The sequence below is a fragment of the Lepus europaeus genome, chromosome 14 (assembly GCF_033115175.1).
Source record: "Lepus europaeus isolate LE1 chromosome 14, mLepTim1.pri, whole genome shotgun sequence".
Classification (NCBI taxonomy): Eukaryota; Metazoa; Chordata; class Mammalia; order Lagomorpha; family Leporidae; genus Lepus; species Lepus europaeus.
In genome coordinates, this window is record NC_084840.1 from 73,838,476 (window position 1) to 73,856,192 (window position 17,717).

Here is a 17,717-nt window from a genome sequence, read left to right on the forward strand (position 1 = left end):
TATGATTTTAGAATCCTGAAAAGAACAGAAATTGCAACTTTTCCATTTGTTACAATGAAAAATATTCTGTACTTACAGACCACAAATTACTTAAGTTCATCTCTTTAGAATCTTAGTGAACTTAATGATCAACAAATAAAATCACACAGGAAGAAAAACTCCCCAATAGGATACACCGCTGTACCGAATTATTACTTTATAATCACAAGTTCTATATGACTAAACAAACATTTCTACTCATCATAAAACCAGAGATGCATCTGCATAACATCAGTGAATATCCACAGCAACTCACTCCCCAACCCCAGTAAAAATCAATGGTATTCAATTCATATTAATAATAAATAGGGAAGAAAAGAGCTACCCAATTTTTCTTTTCAAAGGTTTTTCTAGATTACTTGATATCCTATTCTTATATAATACAAGGGTACTTTAAAAAGTTCATGGAAGATGGAATTGAAAGATAAGTTTATTTTTGTACAAAAACAGTTTGAAATTCATGCATATGAAAGGTCTTCAAAAAGTTCATGAAAAATAAGTATTATTCTCTGTGTAAGGATTTCAAAGCTTTTTTGCATCAAAATAAACTTTGTCTTTTTTAAAGATTTATTTACTTATTTATTTGAAAGGCACAATGACAGACAGAGATCTTTCATCTGCTGGTTCACTCTCCAAATGCCATCAACAGCTAGGGGTGAGCCAGGCACCTGGAACTCCATCCAGGTCTCCCATGTGGGTGGTTAAGGACCAAAGCACCAGGGCCATCATCTGTTGCCTTCCAAGGTGCATCAGCAGGAAGCTGTATCAAGAATCGCAAGAGGGGTGACTTGAACTGACATTCCAAAATGGGATGCAGGCATCCCAAGTGGCAGCTTAACTTGCTGTGCCACAATGTCTGCCCAAAATTTATCTTTTAATTTCACTTTTCCATGAACTTTTTGAAGTACCCTCAAATGTCTACTGAAAAGTTTCTCTCTGTGGCCATAATCTGTTCTTCCCTACTCAAAACCTACAAGGGAGATAAATGACTCTTCAGACATAACCTTGATCACACAATAGTTCTGCCTAGTAATCCCAGGTGCAAGTCTGCTGATCTAAGGGTTAGAATAATTTCTACACAACACTCAAATATTTTTATTGCACTTTTATAACTTACACATTGGCATAGCCTGAAAAACTAAGATCAAAAATTCATTAATTGTTAGTATGGGAGGAAGAAACAAACAAAATGACAAACCTTCTTGAGAAGACACAATGGGTGGCATGTAATCAGGAATGTATTCTTTTCTTTCCTCGGCATCTTTACTTCCAGGTTGAGGAAACTGCAGTACATTGTTCTTGCTAACAGGAAATGAGGGGATTTGATGTGGGAAAGTGACAGGTTCAATGTTGTGAATATAGTCTTCTAGTTCATGTAGACTAACCCCCATAAGTTGGAAAGCTTCACCAACATCGTCCAAAATTGGGTCTGTTCGGCCATCTGAAACAAAGTCAAAAGCAAATGAAATTATTTTAAGAAAACCCCATTGAGTATTTTTTAAAATATTTAAAAAGTATTAAGTAATTAAGTAAAAAGTGTTAAGCTCAGAATCAAATATGCTGTATATTTAAGACCTAGTTACTAGAAAGAACTTATTCAATTTTAAACATCACGTTACTTAAGTATCGGAAAGCTGATTCTTGGGCCAGCGCCACGGCTCAATAGGCTAATCTTTCACCTGCGGCACCAGCACACGGGGTTCTAGTCCCGGTCGGGGTGCCAGATTCTCTCTCGGTTGCTCCTCTTCCAGTCCAGCTCGCTGCTGTGGCCCGGGAAGGCAATGGAGGATGGCCCAAGTCCTTGGGCCCTGCACTCGCATGGGAGACCAGGAGAAGCACCTGGCTCCTGGCTTCGGATCAGCGCAATGCGCCCACCCCAGCGCACAGGCCGCAGTGGCCATTGGGGGGTGAACCAATGGAAAAAGGAAGACCTTTCTCTCTGTCTCTCTCTCTCTCTCACTGTCCACTCTGCCTGTCCAAAAAAAGAAAGCTGATTCTTAAAGTCACGTTAAAATATGACTGGACAACTACCCAAAACACCACAATCACTTTAATGATCAGCTAGGATAGAACAAATACTAAAAACAGTTTACAGGGCAGGTGTTTGACATGGTGGTTATATTGCTACTTGGGACACTACGCACCCCACCTTGGAGGGCCTAATCCAAGTCCTAGATACTCAGCTTCTGATCCAGCTTCCTGCTAATGCAAACTCTGGGAAGCAGCAAATGATAGTCCAAGTACTTGTGTCCCTGTCACCCATGTGGGAGGCTGGGACTGAATTCAGTGCTCACTGCTTTTGCTTAGCTCAACTCTGGTTGTTATGGGCTTTGGGGAAGTGAACCAGTGAATGGAAGATTTCTCTCGGTCCCTCTATTTCCATTTCTGACTCTCTGTCTTTCAAACAACTTAAGTAATTTTTTTTTTTTTTTGACAGGCAAAGTGGTCAGTGAGAGAGAGAGAGACAGAGAGAAAGGTCTTCCTTTTGCTGTTGGTTCACCCTCCAATGGCCACTGCGGCCGGCGCACCACGCTGATCCCAAGGCAGGAGCCAGGTGCTTCTCCTGGTCTCCCATGGGGTGCAGAGCCCACGCACTTGGGCCATCCTCCACTGCACTCCTCGGCCATAGCAGAGAGCTTGCTTGGAAGAGGAGCAACCAGGACAGAATCCGGTGCCCCAACTGGGTCTAGAACCCGATGTGCTGGTGCCGCAAGGCGGAGGATTAGCCTATTGAGCCATGGCACTGGCCTAAAATTTTTTTTAAAAAGTAGTTTAGGAGCCAGTGCTGTGGCACGGTGGGGGTGAGCGTCTGCCTGTAGCACTGGTATCCCACATGGGCGCAGGTTCGTGTCCTGGCTGCTTCTCTTCCAATCCATCTCTCTGCTTGGGCCTGTAACACTGCCTTTCAAATAAATAAACAAATCTTAAAAAAAAAAAAAGAAAAGAAAAGAAGCAGAGGCAGAGAGAGACAGAGAGAGAGAGGTCTTCACTGCTGGTTCACTCCCCAAATGGCTTCAACAGCTGGAGATGGGCTGATCCGAAGCCAGGAGCCAGGAGCTTCTTCCAGGTCTCCCAAGCAGGTACAGGGGCCCAAGCACTTGGGCCATCTTCTACTGCTTTCCCAGGCCATGGCAGGGAGCTGGATCAGAAGTGGAACAGCCAGGACTAGAACTGACACTTTTGGGGATGCTGGTGCTGCAGGCACAGGATTATCCCACTACACCACAGCCCTGGCTCCTACATACAAATTTTCAAATGTAATTGAAAAAGACATCACATAAAATGGAAAGTGATAAAAAGATAAAATATTAGACACAGGGGCAGGTATTGTGACACAACAGGTTAAACAGCTGCTTGGGATCCCTGCATCTCATATTAGGATGCTGGTTTCGGTCCCAGTGGCTTCAATTCTTATCCAGTTTCTTGCTAATGCATCCTGGGAGGCAAGAGTTGATGGCTCAAGTGCTAGGGCCCTTGCCATCCTTGTGGAAGACTCAGAGTTTCATGTTCCTGGCTTGGGCCTGGAACAGGCCTGGCTTTTAGGGGCATTTAGGAATTTAGGAAGTGAACCAGCAGATAAAAGATTCTCTCTCTTTCTCTCTCTCCCTTTCTGTCCTTCTCCCTCTCCCTCTCCCTCTCGCTCTCTCTTTCTCAATATTACTCAGCCTTCAAGTAGATGAAATTAATTAGCAAACATTTAAAAATGTTACAAGTAATGAGATTTTCATTACAAAAAGCAAGTTTTTTCCCATGTCCCTTAACAAAACTTAACCTCTACATATTTTTAAATGTCTATGAAAATTCTGGATCCTGATTTGCAATAGCCTAAAGAATTTTTTTAACTGAACTCTTCTAGGATCACGTCAAAATTATAAAATTAAATTCTACTGTAAAATTAAAAAGAATCTAAATTCTGTAAGGACTGGATATGCATGTGCTCACATGCCCACAGAAGAGGCTGGAAGGACACACAATCAACAGTTAACAGTTCAAGAGCTTAGAAGCTGCAATACAGCTAGTAGTATGGTTGAAGCAGGAGACTTACTTCTAACTTCAAACACTTCTGCAGTCTTTGAATTTTCCTATAAGCATGGGTTACTTCTGTGATGTATGAAAAAGAAAAAAGTAAATAAAGTAATACTCATTCTTCCTCTTACTGAACAGAGATATACATTTCAACTCTTCTATTCCTCTTAACGTTATCACCCTCTCAGTCTAAAAACACTGATCATCTTGAATTCGTACACAGGCTTTGCAATCTCAACCCAAGGCCTTCTGGTACCCCCTTCCCTCTTTTCACTATGGCTTCAGGTATATTTTTCTCTCTTTATTCCTACTACCACTCACTATTCAATACAGTGTCAAGTTCTGCCCTCTTGAATCTCTCTTGAACCCCACTGCCAGCAATATTTTCTTGAAATACCACTGTCATCACACTATTTATTTTTCTACTTAGGAACATACACTGTTTCCTACCACATGTTTCCATTCTCCATCTGTTTTTTAAATCCCTCCAGAACCTGATTTCACTCTGCTGAACACCTTTCAAATAAACTAGCTACATGTGTCAAGCTGGTCGCCTTATTGGCACTTTCTTCATCCTTAATCTTATTTGGTCACCATAATTTATGCTTCCTTGAACCCAGAATATTCTCTACCTTCATACAACCACACTTTGTAGCTTAACTCAAGCATCATCTTTGCTGTAAAGCAATCTACCATGGAATCCACAGCTCATAACCATCTCTCCTTTATCTTATCCCTTCTGCATTTACTCCCTATACCATGCAATAATTATGTTACAGCACTAGTCTTAAAGAATCGTTCTGAGAGATTCAGCACTTGCTTTCAGCAATGCACACATATTTTGTACATAATACAACTCATACAGAAACATCTGCCCCTAAATGCTTAGAGGATTTTCATCTAAGGGAAATTTTAAAATTCCTTATTTGTTGAATTAATAGTAACTTCCAATTCATGCTTTATCTTGAGAAAAAAATAATTTTTAAGGAATAAAAGCCATTGGTTGTTTTTTGCTGATATTTTCATACTCTTAATTTTGTTCAGTAATTCTAAATCTGTTACACCTAGTACAGGTCTGAGTACATAAGTGGTGCTCAAAAGACAAAAATAATTTAAAGGAGCAGAATTCAAGATAGCATACTGGTAACATGAGGTTACAGAATCTGATTTTAAAGTCAGAATGGTATAGGGAAAAAAAAATCTAGAGATGTCTAATAAGTATACCAAAATTAGCTTGGGAGATCAGGAGGAGGTACCCGGCTCCTGGCTTCGGACCAGCACAGCGCCAGCCATGGCAGCCATTGGGGGAGTGAACCAACGGAAAGAAGACCTTTCTCTCTGTCTCTCTCTCACTGTCTATAACTCTCTCTCTGTCTCTCTCTCTCACTGTCTAACTCTGTCTGAAGAAAAAAAAAAAAAAAAGCAAACCACAACGGGAATAATGGCCCTGAAAACTGCATTCTCACTGAAACCAAGAAAATTAACTATAGAAATCAGGTAATTAGAAGCATGGTTCACATTAAAGCATTACAATTATCCCTTAATGACTTTGGAATACCCAGTACCATGGAATGCCAGCATATATTCTGGTTCAGTGTATAAGGCTGAAAAGGTAACTATGTATCCAAGTGCTATTTTAAGTACCTAGCCATATTCTTAGGGAACTAGTAGCAAAAACATAATCTGGACTGGGCATAAAAGTAACAGTATATGCAGGGATGATGTCTGGGGGCCAGGGATAAGAAGCAAAAGCCAGGAGTATTCTGTGGGTGGTACACTTTCAAGATCATAACAAATGCCGTTACTTTGCAGTTCCAAATTTAGAAGTATTAGTGAAATCAGGCATTCAAAAAAATACACATTTTGGGGACTCAAAAAGTGAAGACAATAAAGAGCTATTATGGTAGCAGATTATCAGCTCATTTATTGAACAACTATTTCCCGGGTGCCTATTATATTGTGGCCCCAGACAAGTTTACAGAATACAAATATAATCCATTTGTGTCCAGGAGAGGCTGAAGAGACAAAAATAGTTTACAAAACAAGGTGATAAACAGCATAACAGAAATATGCACAGAATTATGAGAGCAGATAACCTGAGTTCCCTAGAGCAATGGTAAGTGAATCTCAGGATGTAAGTAGAACTACTGGTAGAGCAGGGGCCCAAGGACACTCCAGGAAGCAGCATGTATACAGGAAAGGATGGCTTAAAATGTTCTGGAAAAGGCAGGTAGCTCAGCATGGTAGCAGATTAGTAAGGCAGGGTGGCAGCAGATAAGAAAGATGGTAGCTCTAAGAGGCAACTGTGTGCTGTTAATAGGTGTTTTTTGTTTTGTTTTGTTTTGTTTTTTGCCTGTAAACAATGAATACAACTGAAATATTTTTAAGAATGACAGGAGAACTGCATTATGGACAGATTATTTTGGCAGCACGACAGAGCTGGGAATAGAATTTGGGTCCTAGGAAGTCTAGTGTATGTGTGGGTCTGTGTTTCAGTCTATGAACCTCTTTGCAAAACTGAATATCCTACGAAATACTTCATCCAGTTCTCCAGTCTGAAAAATCAACCTGAAATCTAAATGAGTGGTAGCCCCCCCTCCCTGACACACTCACAAGATGATGCGTGCCTTCTATTTAAACATTCCAAATTATTAAACAGCACCAGCAATAGATACAACCAGACCCTCACTTAGAAATCAAAACCTCAGACCACCTGCAAGAATCTTGTCAACTGCCTCTGATCCCTCCACCACACTTGAGAAAACTACGCAAGAGGAAGTCAATGCTTAAGTGAGATGTAAGCGAAAGTTAATCGAAATTGACAGTCGGCCTCGGGGAAAATCTAAGTGGAGATGCTGTCTGTGAAACGACGATACGGGAAAAAAGAGGCAATGTCCCTAACGGAGCAGAGCTGTCAACGAGTCTGTAGTTAGGAGCTCGAGAATGGCCAGTCTTGTAAGAAACGGCCGGTAGACGGAGCGCCTGTGACAACTAGTTGTAGTAGTTTGCGGCAAGGGAGAAAAAGGACCTGGGCAGAAGAGGGTGTAGGGCATTCTGGGGATGGGTGTACCCGCAGCAAACCCGAGACAATGAGAAATGCCGAGGCACCTTTCAGAGAGGGGAGAGGTAAGAGGGTGCGGGAGCTGGGAGCGGAGACTGGGCTCCGGGCTGGTGGCGGGAAGTTAGCGGATGGGAAAGAGGCACCCAAGGGATGACTGGAGTTTCCAGCGGCAGTGGAACCCCAGGGCTGTTGGAAGCCTAGACGATAGCCGATCTCGGGGCGGGGTGCAGAACGCAAAGCCCGGGGATGCGGAGAGAGGAACGGGGAGACTGAGGTGTCACTCGTGACTTACCGGGGCAGCCCTCCCGCACCCAGCCCGGTACTCACAGAGCTCAGAGTACCGATGGCAGCCCCGGCCCAGCTGCTGCAGATAGCGCTGCAGCACGTCCGTGAGGAGGTGGCAGGCGCTGAGCTGCACCGAGTCCCAGCCCAGCGCCTGGCAGATCTGCGCCACCGAGACCCTCAACAACGACCTGGAGTAACTCTCGCACATCCCGGTGTGTGGACGCCACCGCAGCCCTTGCTGCCACTTCTCTCCAGCCCCGCCGCCTGACCTTAGCAGAGTTCTCGATTCATCCTTTAGGGCCCCCGCGGCGGGGAAAGCGTCCCCCAGACCCCGGGCAACCACCTCAAAACCCCAGCAGCAAGGAGCGCGCCAGCCTGAGAGCCGCCATTTTGGACTCGCTCCGCCTCCCGCTGGACGGCCGCCGGGGAGAGGCAGCATGAGTCAAATACCGATCGCGCCGATGAGAAAGCTCCGCCCTGTAGGGGGAGCGAAGCGAGGGTCTCGATATCGATTCTCGGGTCTGAATGTCGACCGGAAGCTGGCGATGCGAGGCGCAGGTGGGAGATGTCCTCTGGGGCGGCAGGTGGCAGGGTTCCTGGGTTGGGGGCTTTCACCTGGGGGAGAAGGAAGAGGAAGTCGTTAGCGTTTTAGGGGCAAAGGGTTAACATTAGTACAGAGAGGTATAAGTTTGGGGAAGAGGAACTTGCTGCTCAAAACGCGGATCTGATCCTGTCTTGCCTGTGCTTATTGGCATGCTAGCTGCCGTCTACGTTAAATGAAGTCCAAGCTGTTCTGCATGTCATTCAAAGCCCCTGATACTAGGGCCGCCAAATTACTGGGGGCTCCAAAGAACTCACTAGCCGGGATCAATTAATATTGTCATACAGTTTTTTCAAAAAGAGAAATCCACTCCCACAGTTCTCATTTCATACTAACTCCAGCCCTGCTTCCAATCATGCTTAAAAAAAAAAAAAAAAAAAGCCAGGTGGGCTGTTCATGGTGGGGGTGGGGAGCGGTGGGGTGGACATTGCCAGCTACGGTGACCTGTCCAGGGAATGGGATATTCAGTTGCCTAACAGAGGCCTTAAGTAAGCGACACGAGTGGAGTACCCTGAGAACCGTTGCCTGCTCCAAAGCCTTCTGCCACTTTCAGGCAAACATTGTTGAAAAACATTGTTGAATGCTTTCAAGATGCCAGAGATTAGGATGTTCTGATATATATCTTGATTTTTAAATGTTGGAAACACAATTTAAAAGTACTTGTTTGGAAGCAAAACTCATCCCGCTGTTAAGCTGCGCACAGCACATGGGTAGCCAGGTTGGAATGGCTGACCTACTCAGTTTGTTAGGCATGCACTGTGTGTTTACCACATCAGTTTATGAGGCAAGCACAATAAACTGAATTTCTGAGTAGCTCTGTAGTCCTTCTATAGGGACTATTCCAGAACCTTGAACATAGTGCTCAGTTTTTTTAAAAAAAATTTGAAAACCCAATTGATGTGAAAATATGGTGCATCAGCAAAATGAGAGTCCGCAGACAAGGAGCAAGACGCTAGGCGGAAGATGTCTGTGGTGTTTACTGACGCTTTTGTCTCCAAGACTATCAGGAACCTTGCTGATACTTAAATCAATGGGAACTTGTCAGTTTTAGCCTACCTGACCGTTTTGCTGCGCGTTCATAATATTCAGCAGTTCCTTAATTTATGAACTCTGGAACCTTGGATTTCACAAATAGTTTCCACACCCATTCTGGGTGTTCCTTTTCTAAATTCACCTGTGTATGGGGATGTGGGGATTGGGTGGGGTTGGAGGGCAGTTAACCCATTAAACTTTTATTTTGGAACATTTCAAATCTACAAAAAAGTTGAAACAGAAAAGTTTAAATACAGGTATACACTTTCATCTTCATTGACCCATTGTTAACTTTTTGCCATATTTATTATGTTTTTGACTGTATGGATACACACATACACACTTTTTTTTTTCTCAGAAGTTTGAAACTAAGTTGCAAACTTCATGACACTTAACCTGCAGTACTTGTGTGTGTGTGTGTGTGTGTTCCCATTAGGAGAACATTCCTCATAACCATATGTATGACTGTATGTTGCAGGTTTGGTAACCAGGGAAGCCAACTGTAAGATGGAGATGAGTTTGCAGAAGTTTTATCTAGAAGTTCTTCTGAGATACCTTCTGTAGAAGGGAAGGTACAGAGGCAGGACTGCAAGGTGCTGTCAGGGTAAACTTCAGCCAATCCCACAGAGAGTGCGAGGTGGGGATACCCTTCAGAGTTACCTTAACTTGGGGCTGGGAGGCTGGTCCTTTGTATTCCTCAGGTCACTGAGGCATGACGTCAGTCCTGGGGGAGGGGGCTCTGAGCAGTGCATTACAACACCCCTGCGCTCCACCCATTGTTCCCTCAGATCCATTTCTTGGTGTCAGTTCAGGAAGTAGCTCCTCCATGGTTCAGGAGGGGCCTCTTCTGTGTCGAAAGAGGAAGGTCAGGAGACTAACTACAACCCCTACTTCTGCAGCCCGGCCTCAGTTGGTACTCCTCCTCTTCCTCCTTGACTGCCCATTGGATGTTTCTCTCAACCCTCTTCTGGTCGAGTGACCTAGACCCTCCTACGCAGTGGTTCTGAGCCCCCAGTTTCCATGTCCTTTTCAGACTTTGGCCGCTGAACTAGCCTATGGACCATCAAAATCGGGCACGAGGGTACCAGGACAGAGCGCCTAGGTGCTGCACAGTCCTTGATCCCTCACTGTAATGGTAGCCTGACATTCTCCTATTAATCAGGGTTCATTGCTCCTGCCTGTGAGGGAACTCCTCACTTTGCTGCTGTCTCCTGGCCAAAATGTCCAAGGATGGCTGATATTTTAGCAGGACCCCAAGAAGTGTTCCTGATGAAAGAAGTCCCCCCTGGCCGGCACCGCGGCTCACTAGGCTAATCCTCTGCCTTGCGGCGCCGGCACACCGGGTTCTAGTCCCGGTCGGGGCACCGATCCTGTCCCGGTTGCCCCTCTTCCAGGCCAGCTCTCTGCTGTGGCCAGGGAGTGCAGTGGAGGATGGCCCAAGTCCTTGGGCCCTGCACCCCATGGGAGACCAGGAGAAGCCCCTGGCTCCTGCCATCGGATCAGCGCGGTGCGCCGGCCGCAGCGCCCCAACCACGGCGGCCATTGGAGGGTGAACCAACGGCAAAAGGAAGACCTTTCTCTCTGTCTCTCTCTCTCTCTCGCTGTCCACTCTGCCTGTCAAAAATAAAAAATAAAAAAAAAAAAGAAGTCCCCCCTTTTAGAAATTGGACCTACATCTGGAGAACCCAGTTTTAGGTACAGAAAGCAATTCCACCCCCCCCCCGGGGGGGGGTCACTGGAAGTAATAGTAAATGGAGAAACTGGTCTCTACCCCACATCATCTACCTGTTGGGAACCCAGCCTCATGGAAAGGTCGTTGACTTAAAGGGCGCACAGCACTGTGGGGGATTGCAGCCCTGGATACCATGCACCAGCGCTTCACATGCTATTCATTGCCTGCGAGCTGGTGCTTTAGCTGTGCCCACAATAAGGCCTTTCTGTTGCTCTGCCAGGCTGACAGCTTCTGCGTGGTATGGCATGTTTTAGGACCAGTGGATTTCATGGCATTGTGCCTGCTTCCCCACCCGCTCTGTAGTAAAATAGGTTCCTTGTACTGATGCAGTATGATATGGGACATCAGTGGATCCAATATCATAAACAGGAAAGACAAATCCATACCTAGAATATGTGTCCATTTCTTATCAATACAAATAGCTTTCTAGGATCAATTGCAAGCAGCCTGTTCTTGGAGAGTCCTACAGAGTTTGCCTAGGATACCATGACAAAATACTTAGCCAGAATTTATTTTCTTGCCATTGTAGAAGACGTCCAAGATCAAGGTGCTAAGTTTGGTTTCTCCAAAGGCCTCTCTTTCATTTGCATCTGACTACCTTCTTCATGTGTGTGCATAACCCCTGGTATCTCTCTCTCTTTTAAGATTATTTATTTGAAAGGCAAAGTTACAGAGAGGCAGAGAGAGAGAGATCTTCCATCTGCTGGCTCACTCTCCAAATGGCCGCAGTAGTGGAGCTGGGCCAATTCAGAGCCAGTAGCTTCTGGATCTCCCACCTGGGTGCAGGGGCCCAAGCACTTGGGCCATCTTCTGTGGCTTTCCCAGGCCATGGCAGAGAGCTGGATCAGATGTGGAGGAGCCAGGTCTTGAACCGGCATCCATATGGGATACTGGCACTGCAGGTGGCGGCTTTAACCACTAGGCCACAGCACCGGCCCCAATGTGCTGTCTCTTTTTATGTGGACACCAGTGGGATTAGGTCATTCACTCACCCTATGACTTCATTTCCCCTTATTGACTAATTTAAAGGCCCTATCTCCACAGCCAGTCATGTTATGAGGTAGACCTGGGGTTACAGCTTCAACATAGGCATTTTGGAGGGGAATAATTCAGTCCATCACAGAGAGTCAGTGCTGGTTGGCAAGCTGGCTAAGCTCTGACCATGGAGAACTGGTCCCCTCACTGCTCTCTTTCAGGGTCACACAGAGTGAGGCTACTTCTTGGTCCTAGTCCCTTTCTGACTTGCATGCTGAACCAGCACATCTGTGAATAAACTTGGCTTCTGTCTTTCCTGATCCTCTGACCGTAAGGAACTTCCATGCAGCTGCTGGCCCGATATGAAGCACAGGAGCTGGTGCCACATGAATGAAGGCACTGGGGTCCGACCTGCCTTCTCCTGTGGTTTGCGTCCTGTGGCCCCGTTCCTGATACGTCCTGGAGGTACCTTTTGTTTCACGGTAGACTGCTGCTGCTAGGCTCAACATTGTCACTTGGTGGGTCCACCAGAACCCAGCACATGATGGGCAGTTCTGGTTTCATGACTACTTGTGGCATAGCAGCATGTAAGGACATATTTTCCTTTTTTTTTTTTTTTTGACAGGCAGAGTGGACATAGAGAAAGGTCTTCCTTTTCCGTTGGTTCACCCCACAATGGCCACTGCAGCCGGCGCGCCGTGCTGATCCAAAGCCAGGAGCCAGGTGCTTCTCCTGGTCTCCCATGCGGGTGCAGGGCCCAAGGACCTGGGCCATCCTCCACTGCTCTCCCAGGCCACAGCAGAGAGCTGGACTGGAAAAGGAGCAACTGGGACAGAATCTGGCGCCCCGACTGGGACTAGAACCCAGTGTGCCGGCGCCGCAGATGGAGGATTAGCCAAGTGAGCCACAGTGCCGGCCAGGACATAGTTTCCTAAAAGCATATCACCCTCCACTGCATGTGCTATGACCTTTACTCCACACCCCTGGTGAGAAACACATTATGACCACCTTTTAGGGCTTGCTATAAACTCCCATGTGGAGTATTTCCCACTATGGATGCCTACCAGGTTACCTGGCCCAGGTAGGAGGGATTCTACCACTGCCTGAGCCTGCGGCAGAAACCTTCCCTGCTCTGGGCCCCAAGTCAGAATTGACTTTTTAGGTCATCACTATGGCAGACAGCAGAATTCCCAGGTGTGGAATATTCTGCTTCCAGAATCAAAGAAGCCTAAAAAGCCTGGTGAAAAGCCTACGGAAGCCTGGTGTTTCCTTCTTCCTGGTGGAAATTGCAAGGGACAATCATGTACTTTCCTATTGTTTTTGCAGAAATTGCCAGCATGTCCCAGACCCTAAACGTCTACACAAATGATGGACCTCTGGAGCACCTGTATCTTACCATCACCCTTAAGCTAAGGTATTAACCACTTCTTACTTTTCCATTATGATTAGCATGATAATGTCAGCACATAGCCCTGTGTGATGTTTTGTGAGTCACTCAGCCAGTCCAAATCTCATGAGACTGTATGTGACAAAGGGTGGGAGAATTAACATAGCTCAAAATGTATACTTTTAACTGTCCCAAGTGACTTTAAATTAATTCTGCTCCTTTCTATTTGGGGTGGAAAAGCTCACTTTCACCAAGCAATGGACACATTGCAAGTGCCTGAGACAGGGCTTGTCTGTCTTGGTAAAGATGCCACATCTGGCATAGCAGCTGCACCCAGACTACCCCTTGGCTGAGTTTACAGTAGTTCGCTCTTGTCCCTCAGGACGCATCTGATACTTGCAGGAGCCAGATGTCAAATGAAGTGGAGAAATAACGGGACCACTGCCCCAGCATACTTTTGGTCTTGAAGCATGCCAGTGATTTCTGCCCCTGCTCCCAGCTGCAGGGACACTTTCAAAGGTGTGTGCTCTGCTTTCCCACTCCCGCAGGCCAAGGAACCAACATAGGGGTTGTGCCAACATCCCAGTATGTCGATTCCAGTGAAACATTCAGGAATCATGGAATTGATCACTCAGTGGATCCATAAACCCAGAGACCCAGTGTGCACTGGGCCAAGGCCAAGACCCCAAGTAGCAGTTGGCCTCATATGTCCTCCCTCTAATAGGTGGCCCTGGTTTCATTTTCAACTTAGGCCCCGTTGCGTTCAGTAGTTTCCAAACTGTGAGTATTGCCTTTTGCTAATGGATGGTTACCTGAATTAATGGCTGTGGATTCCTTGGTGGAAGGGTGGGGTCATCATCCATTGATGTTACAACATTCTTCCTCCTCTTAGCCTCTCCTTCAGTCAAGAGTTTCAGGGCTCATGACTGGTTATTGAGCTGTTACCCGAATTATTTTGATTGTACAGATTGAACAGCTCACATGGTCACTGCTCATCTATTTCACCCAGGAGGTCTTTGCTCTATGAACCATCTTCATAATTGGACAAGCAAGCCCACCTCTCTGATTTCCCACCCCCCACTTGTGGTAATTGCATTCACCTGGCTTCTGACTCCTAAGCACTGCCACCTGGCCTCTGTTGTTTGCCAGCCCTGGAATATCCTACACACTGATACATCCTGCCAGCTTGTTTCCACTGTTAGAACGCCCCAGTTCACCAACTGGGGAAAGTTTCACAACTTGCACATTTAGGAACTGCTACCTCGTGCCAAGCACCACCTATGTGATCCATCTGCTACCAGCACACCAGGAGGGAGATCCGGCTCCAGAATCCCATCTTGGTCTTTGCTCTCCCAGGCCCCTCTATACCGAACTGACCCACGCTAGACTCCCGCAGAAGGCAATCTCTGAGGTGGAGATCAGCGTGCAGAGGTATGCCCTTGGGATTACCACCCGGGGCCAAGGAGCGGAAGGGCAGGGCAGGAAGCAGGCCTGGGGGAGGAAAATGTTAGAGGAGGAGAGGGAAGGGGAAGGTAGGAAGGGGAGAGGAGAGAAATGGGGAATGAAGGGAAAGGAACAGCTGGGGTAAGCTGACAACGGGTTACATATCATATTCAAGAAAGGCCTCAGCCAACCCCCGGAGAGCTGTAACTCGGGATGGCCCTTGCCACTTGTCTTGCGTCAGGCAGGCGGACTTGGCCTTTATGGTCTCATTGATCAGGTATTTGATGTCTGCTGCCACAGGAGATGGCCACAACTTTGGGCAAGATGATTTCTAGTAGAGTTAATTCCAAAGAAGGTTGACAACTAAGGGCTGTGTGCTGACAGGATTCCCAATAGCCAGCGGAACAAGTCCTTCAGTCCTGAAGGAGGATCCAATGAAACATCACAACTTCCACTACGGCGTAATTCCACGATCACATTCAAATTTAAGATCAATATAGTAATATCCAGGACGAAGCACACTTGCAGGTTTTGCCCTTGTGCCCAAATGCATGTTATACCTTTTTTAAAATTTTTTTATTTAGTAAATATAAATTTCCAAATTGGAAATTTATACCATTATTTTTAAAGATTTATTTATTTGAGAGGCAAAGTTACAGACAGAGGGAGAAACAGAGAGAAGGCTTTCATCTGCTGGTTCACTCCCCAGAAGGCTGCAACGGCCGGTGCTGGGCTACTCCAAAGCCGGGAGCCAGGAGCCTCCTCCAGGCCTCCGATGGCGGTACAGAGGCCCAAGCACTTGGGCCATCTTGCACTGCTTTCCCAGGATAATTAGGGAGCTGGATCGGGAGTAGAGCAGCCAGTACTGGAACCGGCGGCCATATGGGATGCCACTGCCACAGGCAGAGGCTTAATCTAGTATGTCACAGCGCTAGCCCCATTTTATAGCTATTTTTATTTTTAAATTCAGCACCAAATCAAGAATCACTCATTGCACTTAGTTGCCATGTCTTTCTCTTCAGCCTTTTTGAATTAGATCAGCCCTCTGGTTGTATTTTTGTTTATGACTATTGTTGTTTGGTATTCATGACACATTTTGCAAAGGCCAGGAGAAATGTCTCACAGTCTTTGTCTAATTGTTTTCTCACTTGATTAGGTTTGGCGAGAATATGAGTACTCCCACACAGGTCAATTGTACCTGCTGCTGTCACACATCAGAAAGTCAGGTTGTCCCTTATTGGTGACACCGTTTGATCTGGTAGCTGCCAGAGCTCTCCACTGTAAAGTCGCCCTTTCTTATTTTGAATTAACGAAGTAATCTGTAAAGTGGTATTCTGAGATGATTTGAAAAACCTGCTTCTCCCCACCTTCCACCCCAGTGGTTTTATTGGCATCCGTTTCTGATCTGTTGCTACATGAACGCCTGCACTGGTGATTACAAAGTGATTTGTCCAGTTCTGTCATTTCCCTTGCATGCATGAGCAGGCATTCTTCTGTAAAGAAGGTGTCCTCCTCCTTTTCTGGTATCATTACGTGGTCAGAGTCTCTTTTTTGGTAGGGGGGAGGTGTTGAAGTGTTACAGTTTATAACCATCTCATGATTCTCTCCATCCTTAAATTCTCTTGGATTTGCCCAGGAGAAGCCCTTTCAAGCAGCTGTGCTATTCTTGTACTGTGACACTGTCAGTCATTGACCTCTTCCTTACTTGTGTTCCAAGATTTTCTAGGCTCACCTTGTGCTGTTTTCCCTGCCCTAGATTTGGGCAAGTTGACCTTCATTACTGCAGGGGTATCATTGCATTAGGGGCCTTGGAGTGGACAAACCCAGCAAATACATGTATTTTAAAGTCAGACTTTAAAATAAATAAATCTTTTCTAAAAAAGTCATAAAGTGTATTTTAAGTACACACTGATGCCTTTGTTGCAAATGTAAAACTATGTATTCCTTTCCTACTCTCATTATTTTTGTCTCCATTTGCTTTTCCCTCAAAGTGAGAACTGTGGCTTCAGTAATATCACAAATTTGTTTTGCCCTGCAATACCTCTGCCTGTTTGTTCTCTGTTCATGATTCATCCCAGTGGTTGTAATCGTTAGTTATCTGCAGATGACTGCTTGCTGCAACACTCTGGCATTTTCCCTGAGCGTCATGCTAGCGTAACTACACCTAATGATTAATGTCTGGCTGGATGTCCCATATAAAACTCTAGTTGAATATGTTTGATGTGAGTATCCAAAACTACACTCATCATTCGCTCTCTATTTTTTGATGTCTACTTCAGGGAAGGAGGAACTGTGTTCCTCTGTCACTGATAAATGCCCAGTTTATAGGTTCAGTACCTAGCAGGTAGTCAGGACTCAGTGAATAAATGCCTTTTAGAACAATTCACCTTGCCATAGTGCATATAACAGATTACTTTGTGAATACACAAAAACACCCACCACACTGAATCATACGCTTTAAAAGTGTAAATCTTATGGCATGTGCATTATACCTCATCATGCTGCTATTTTTAAAAAGAGGACTGACTGGATGTGAGAATGTGGAGGCAAGGGAGAAAGAACTTTTTGCAAGGACTGCAGCAATAGAAATGGAATAGCTGCTTTCCATAAGAGCACTGAGTAGAACTATCTGTAGCAACTTAGTAGGACATAGATCTGAGACTGAAATTTCTTCTTGAGAGCAGAGCACAAATCCTTATGATACTCAGTCAAGGATGAAAAGAACCAGAGTAATGTGGCAAAGCTGAGCACTAGTTTAGAGATCAGAGTTAGCACAAGAGTTACAGCTGGGGATGAGTGGATGCAGTGCCAACAAGGATGCCACTTTTTATTGTGTGAGCTCCACGATTGCATGATTTTTAATCTTAAAGAGCTTTCTTTTTTTTTCTTTTTGATTTTTATTTAATGAATACAAATTTCATATGTACAGCTTTTAGGGATATAGTGTTTCTTCCTTCCCCCATTCCTTCTCTCCCACCCCCACTCCCATCCCACCTCCTACTCCCTCTCCCATTCCATTTTCCATTAAGATTTGTTTTTAATTGACTATATACAGAAGACCAACTCTATACTAAGTAGATTTCAACTGTTTGCACCCACACAGACACACAAAGTATAAAGTACAGTTTGAAGACAA

At 45.4% G+C, this 17,717-nt stretch overlaps 1 protein-coding gene and 1 long non-coding RNA gene across 6 annotated transcripts in view; one reads left to right on the top strand and one right to left on the bottom strand.

Annotated features, from left to right (window-relative positions):
- Positions 1-7,809, bottom strand: part of TAF3 (TATA-box binding protein associated factor 3) — a 216,488-nt gene extending 208,679 nt beyond the window's left edge. Inside the window, exons 1-3 of one of the 2 annotated variants that reach the window (XM_062210939.1) lie at positions 7,454-7,523; positions 4,085-4,140; positions 1,238-1,480 (exon numbers count right to left, since the gene is read on the bottom strand). In XM_062210939.1, coding sequence (XP_062066923.1) covers positions 1,238-1,430 — 193 coding nt within the window. In that variant the 5' untranslated portion in view covers positions 1,431-1,480; positions 4,085-4,140; positions 7,454-7,523. Of the gene's footprint in view, positions 1-1,237; positions 1,481-4,084; positions 4,141-7,453 lie in introns of both variants that reach the window. The other variant, XM_062210940.1, reaches the window with a different exon arrangement.
- A 131-nt stretch (positions 7,810-7,940) lies between these two features.
- LOC133773563 (uncharacterized) lies at positions 7,941-17,498 on the top strand. 4 transcript variants are annotated; one of them, XR_009867938.1, is made up of 4 exons: positions 10,653-12,216; positions 12,377-12,650; positions 13,078-13,165; positions 13,521-17,498. It is a non-coding gene; the product is annotated as an uncharacterized LOC133773563 (long non-coding RNA). The 4 variants fall into 4 exon arrangements; XR_009867939.1 differs by lacking the exons at positions 10,653-12,216; positions 12,377-12,650 and adding an exon at positions 7,941-7,969 and having other exon boundaries at positions 13,521-17,497; XR_009867937.1 differs by having other exon boundaries at positions 12,377-13,165.
- The last annotated feature ends 219 nt before the right edge of the window (positions 17,499-17,717 follow it).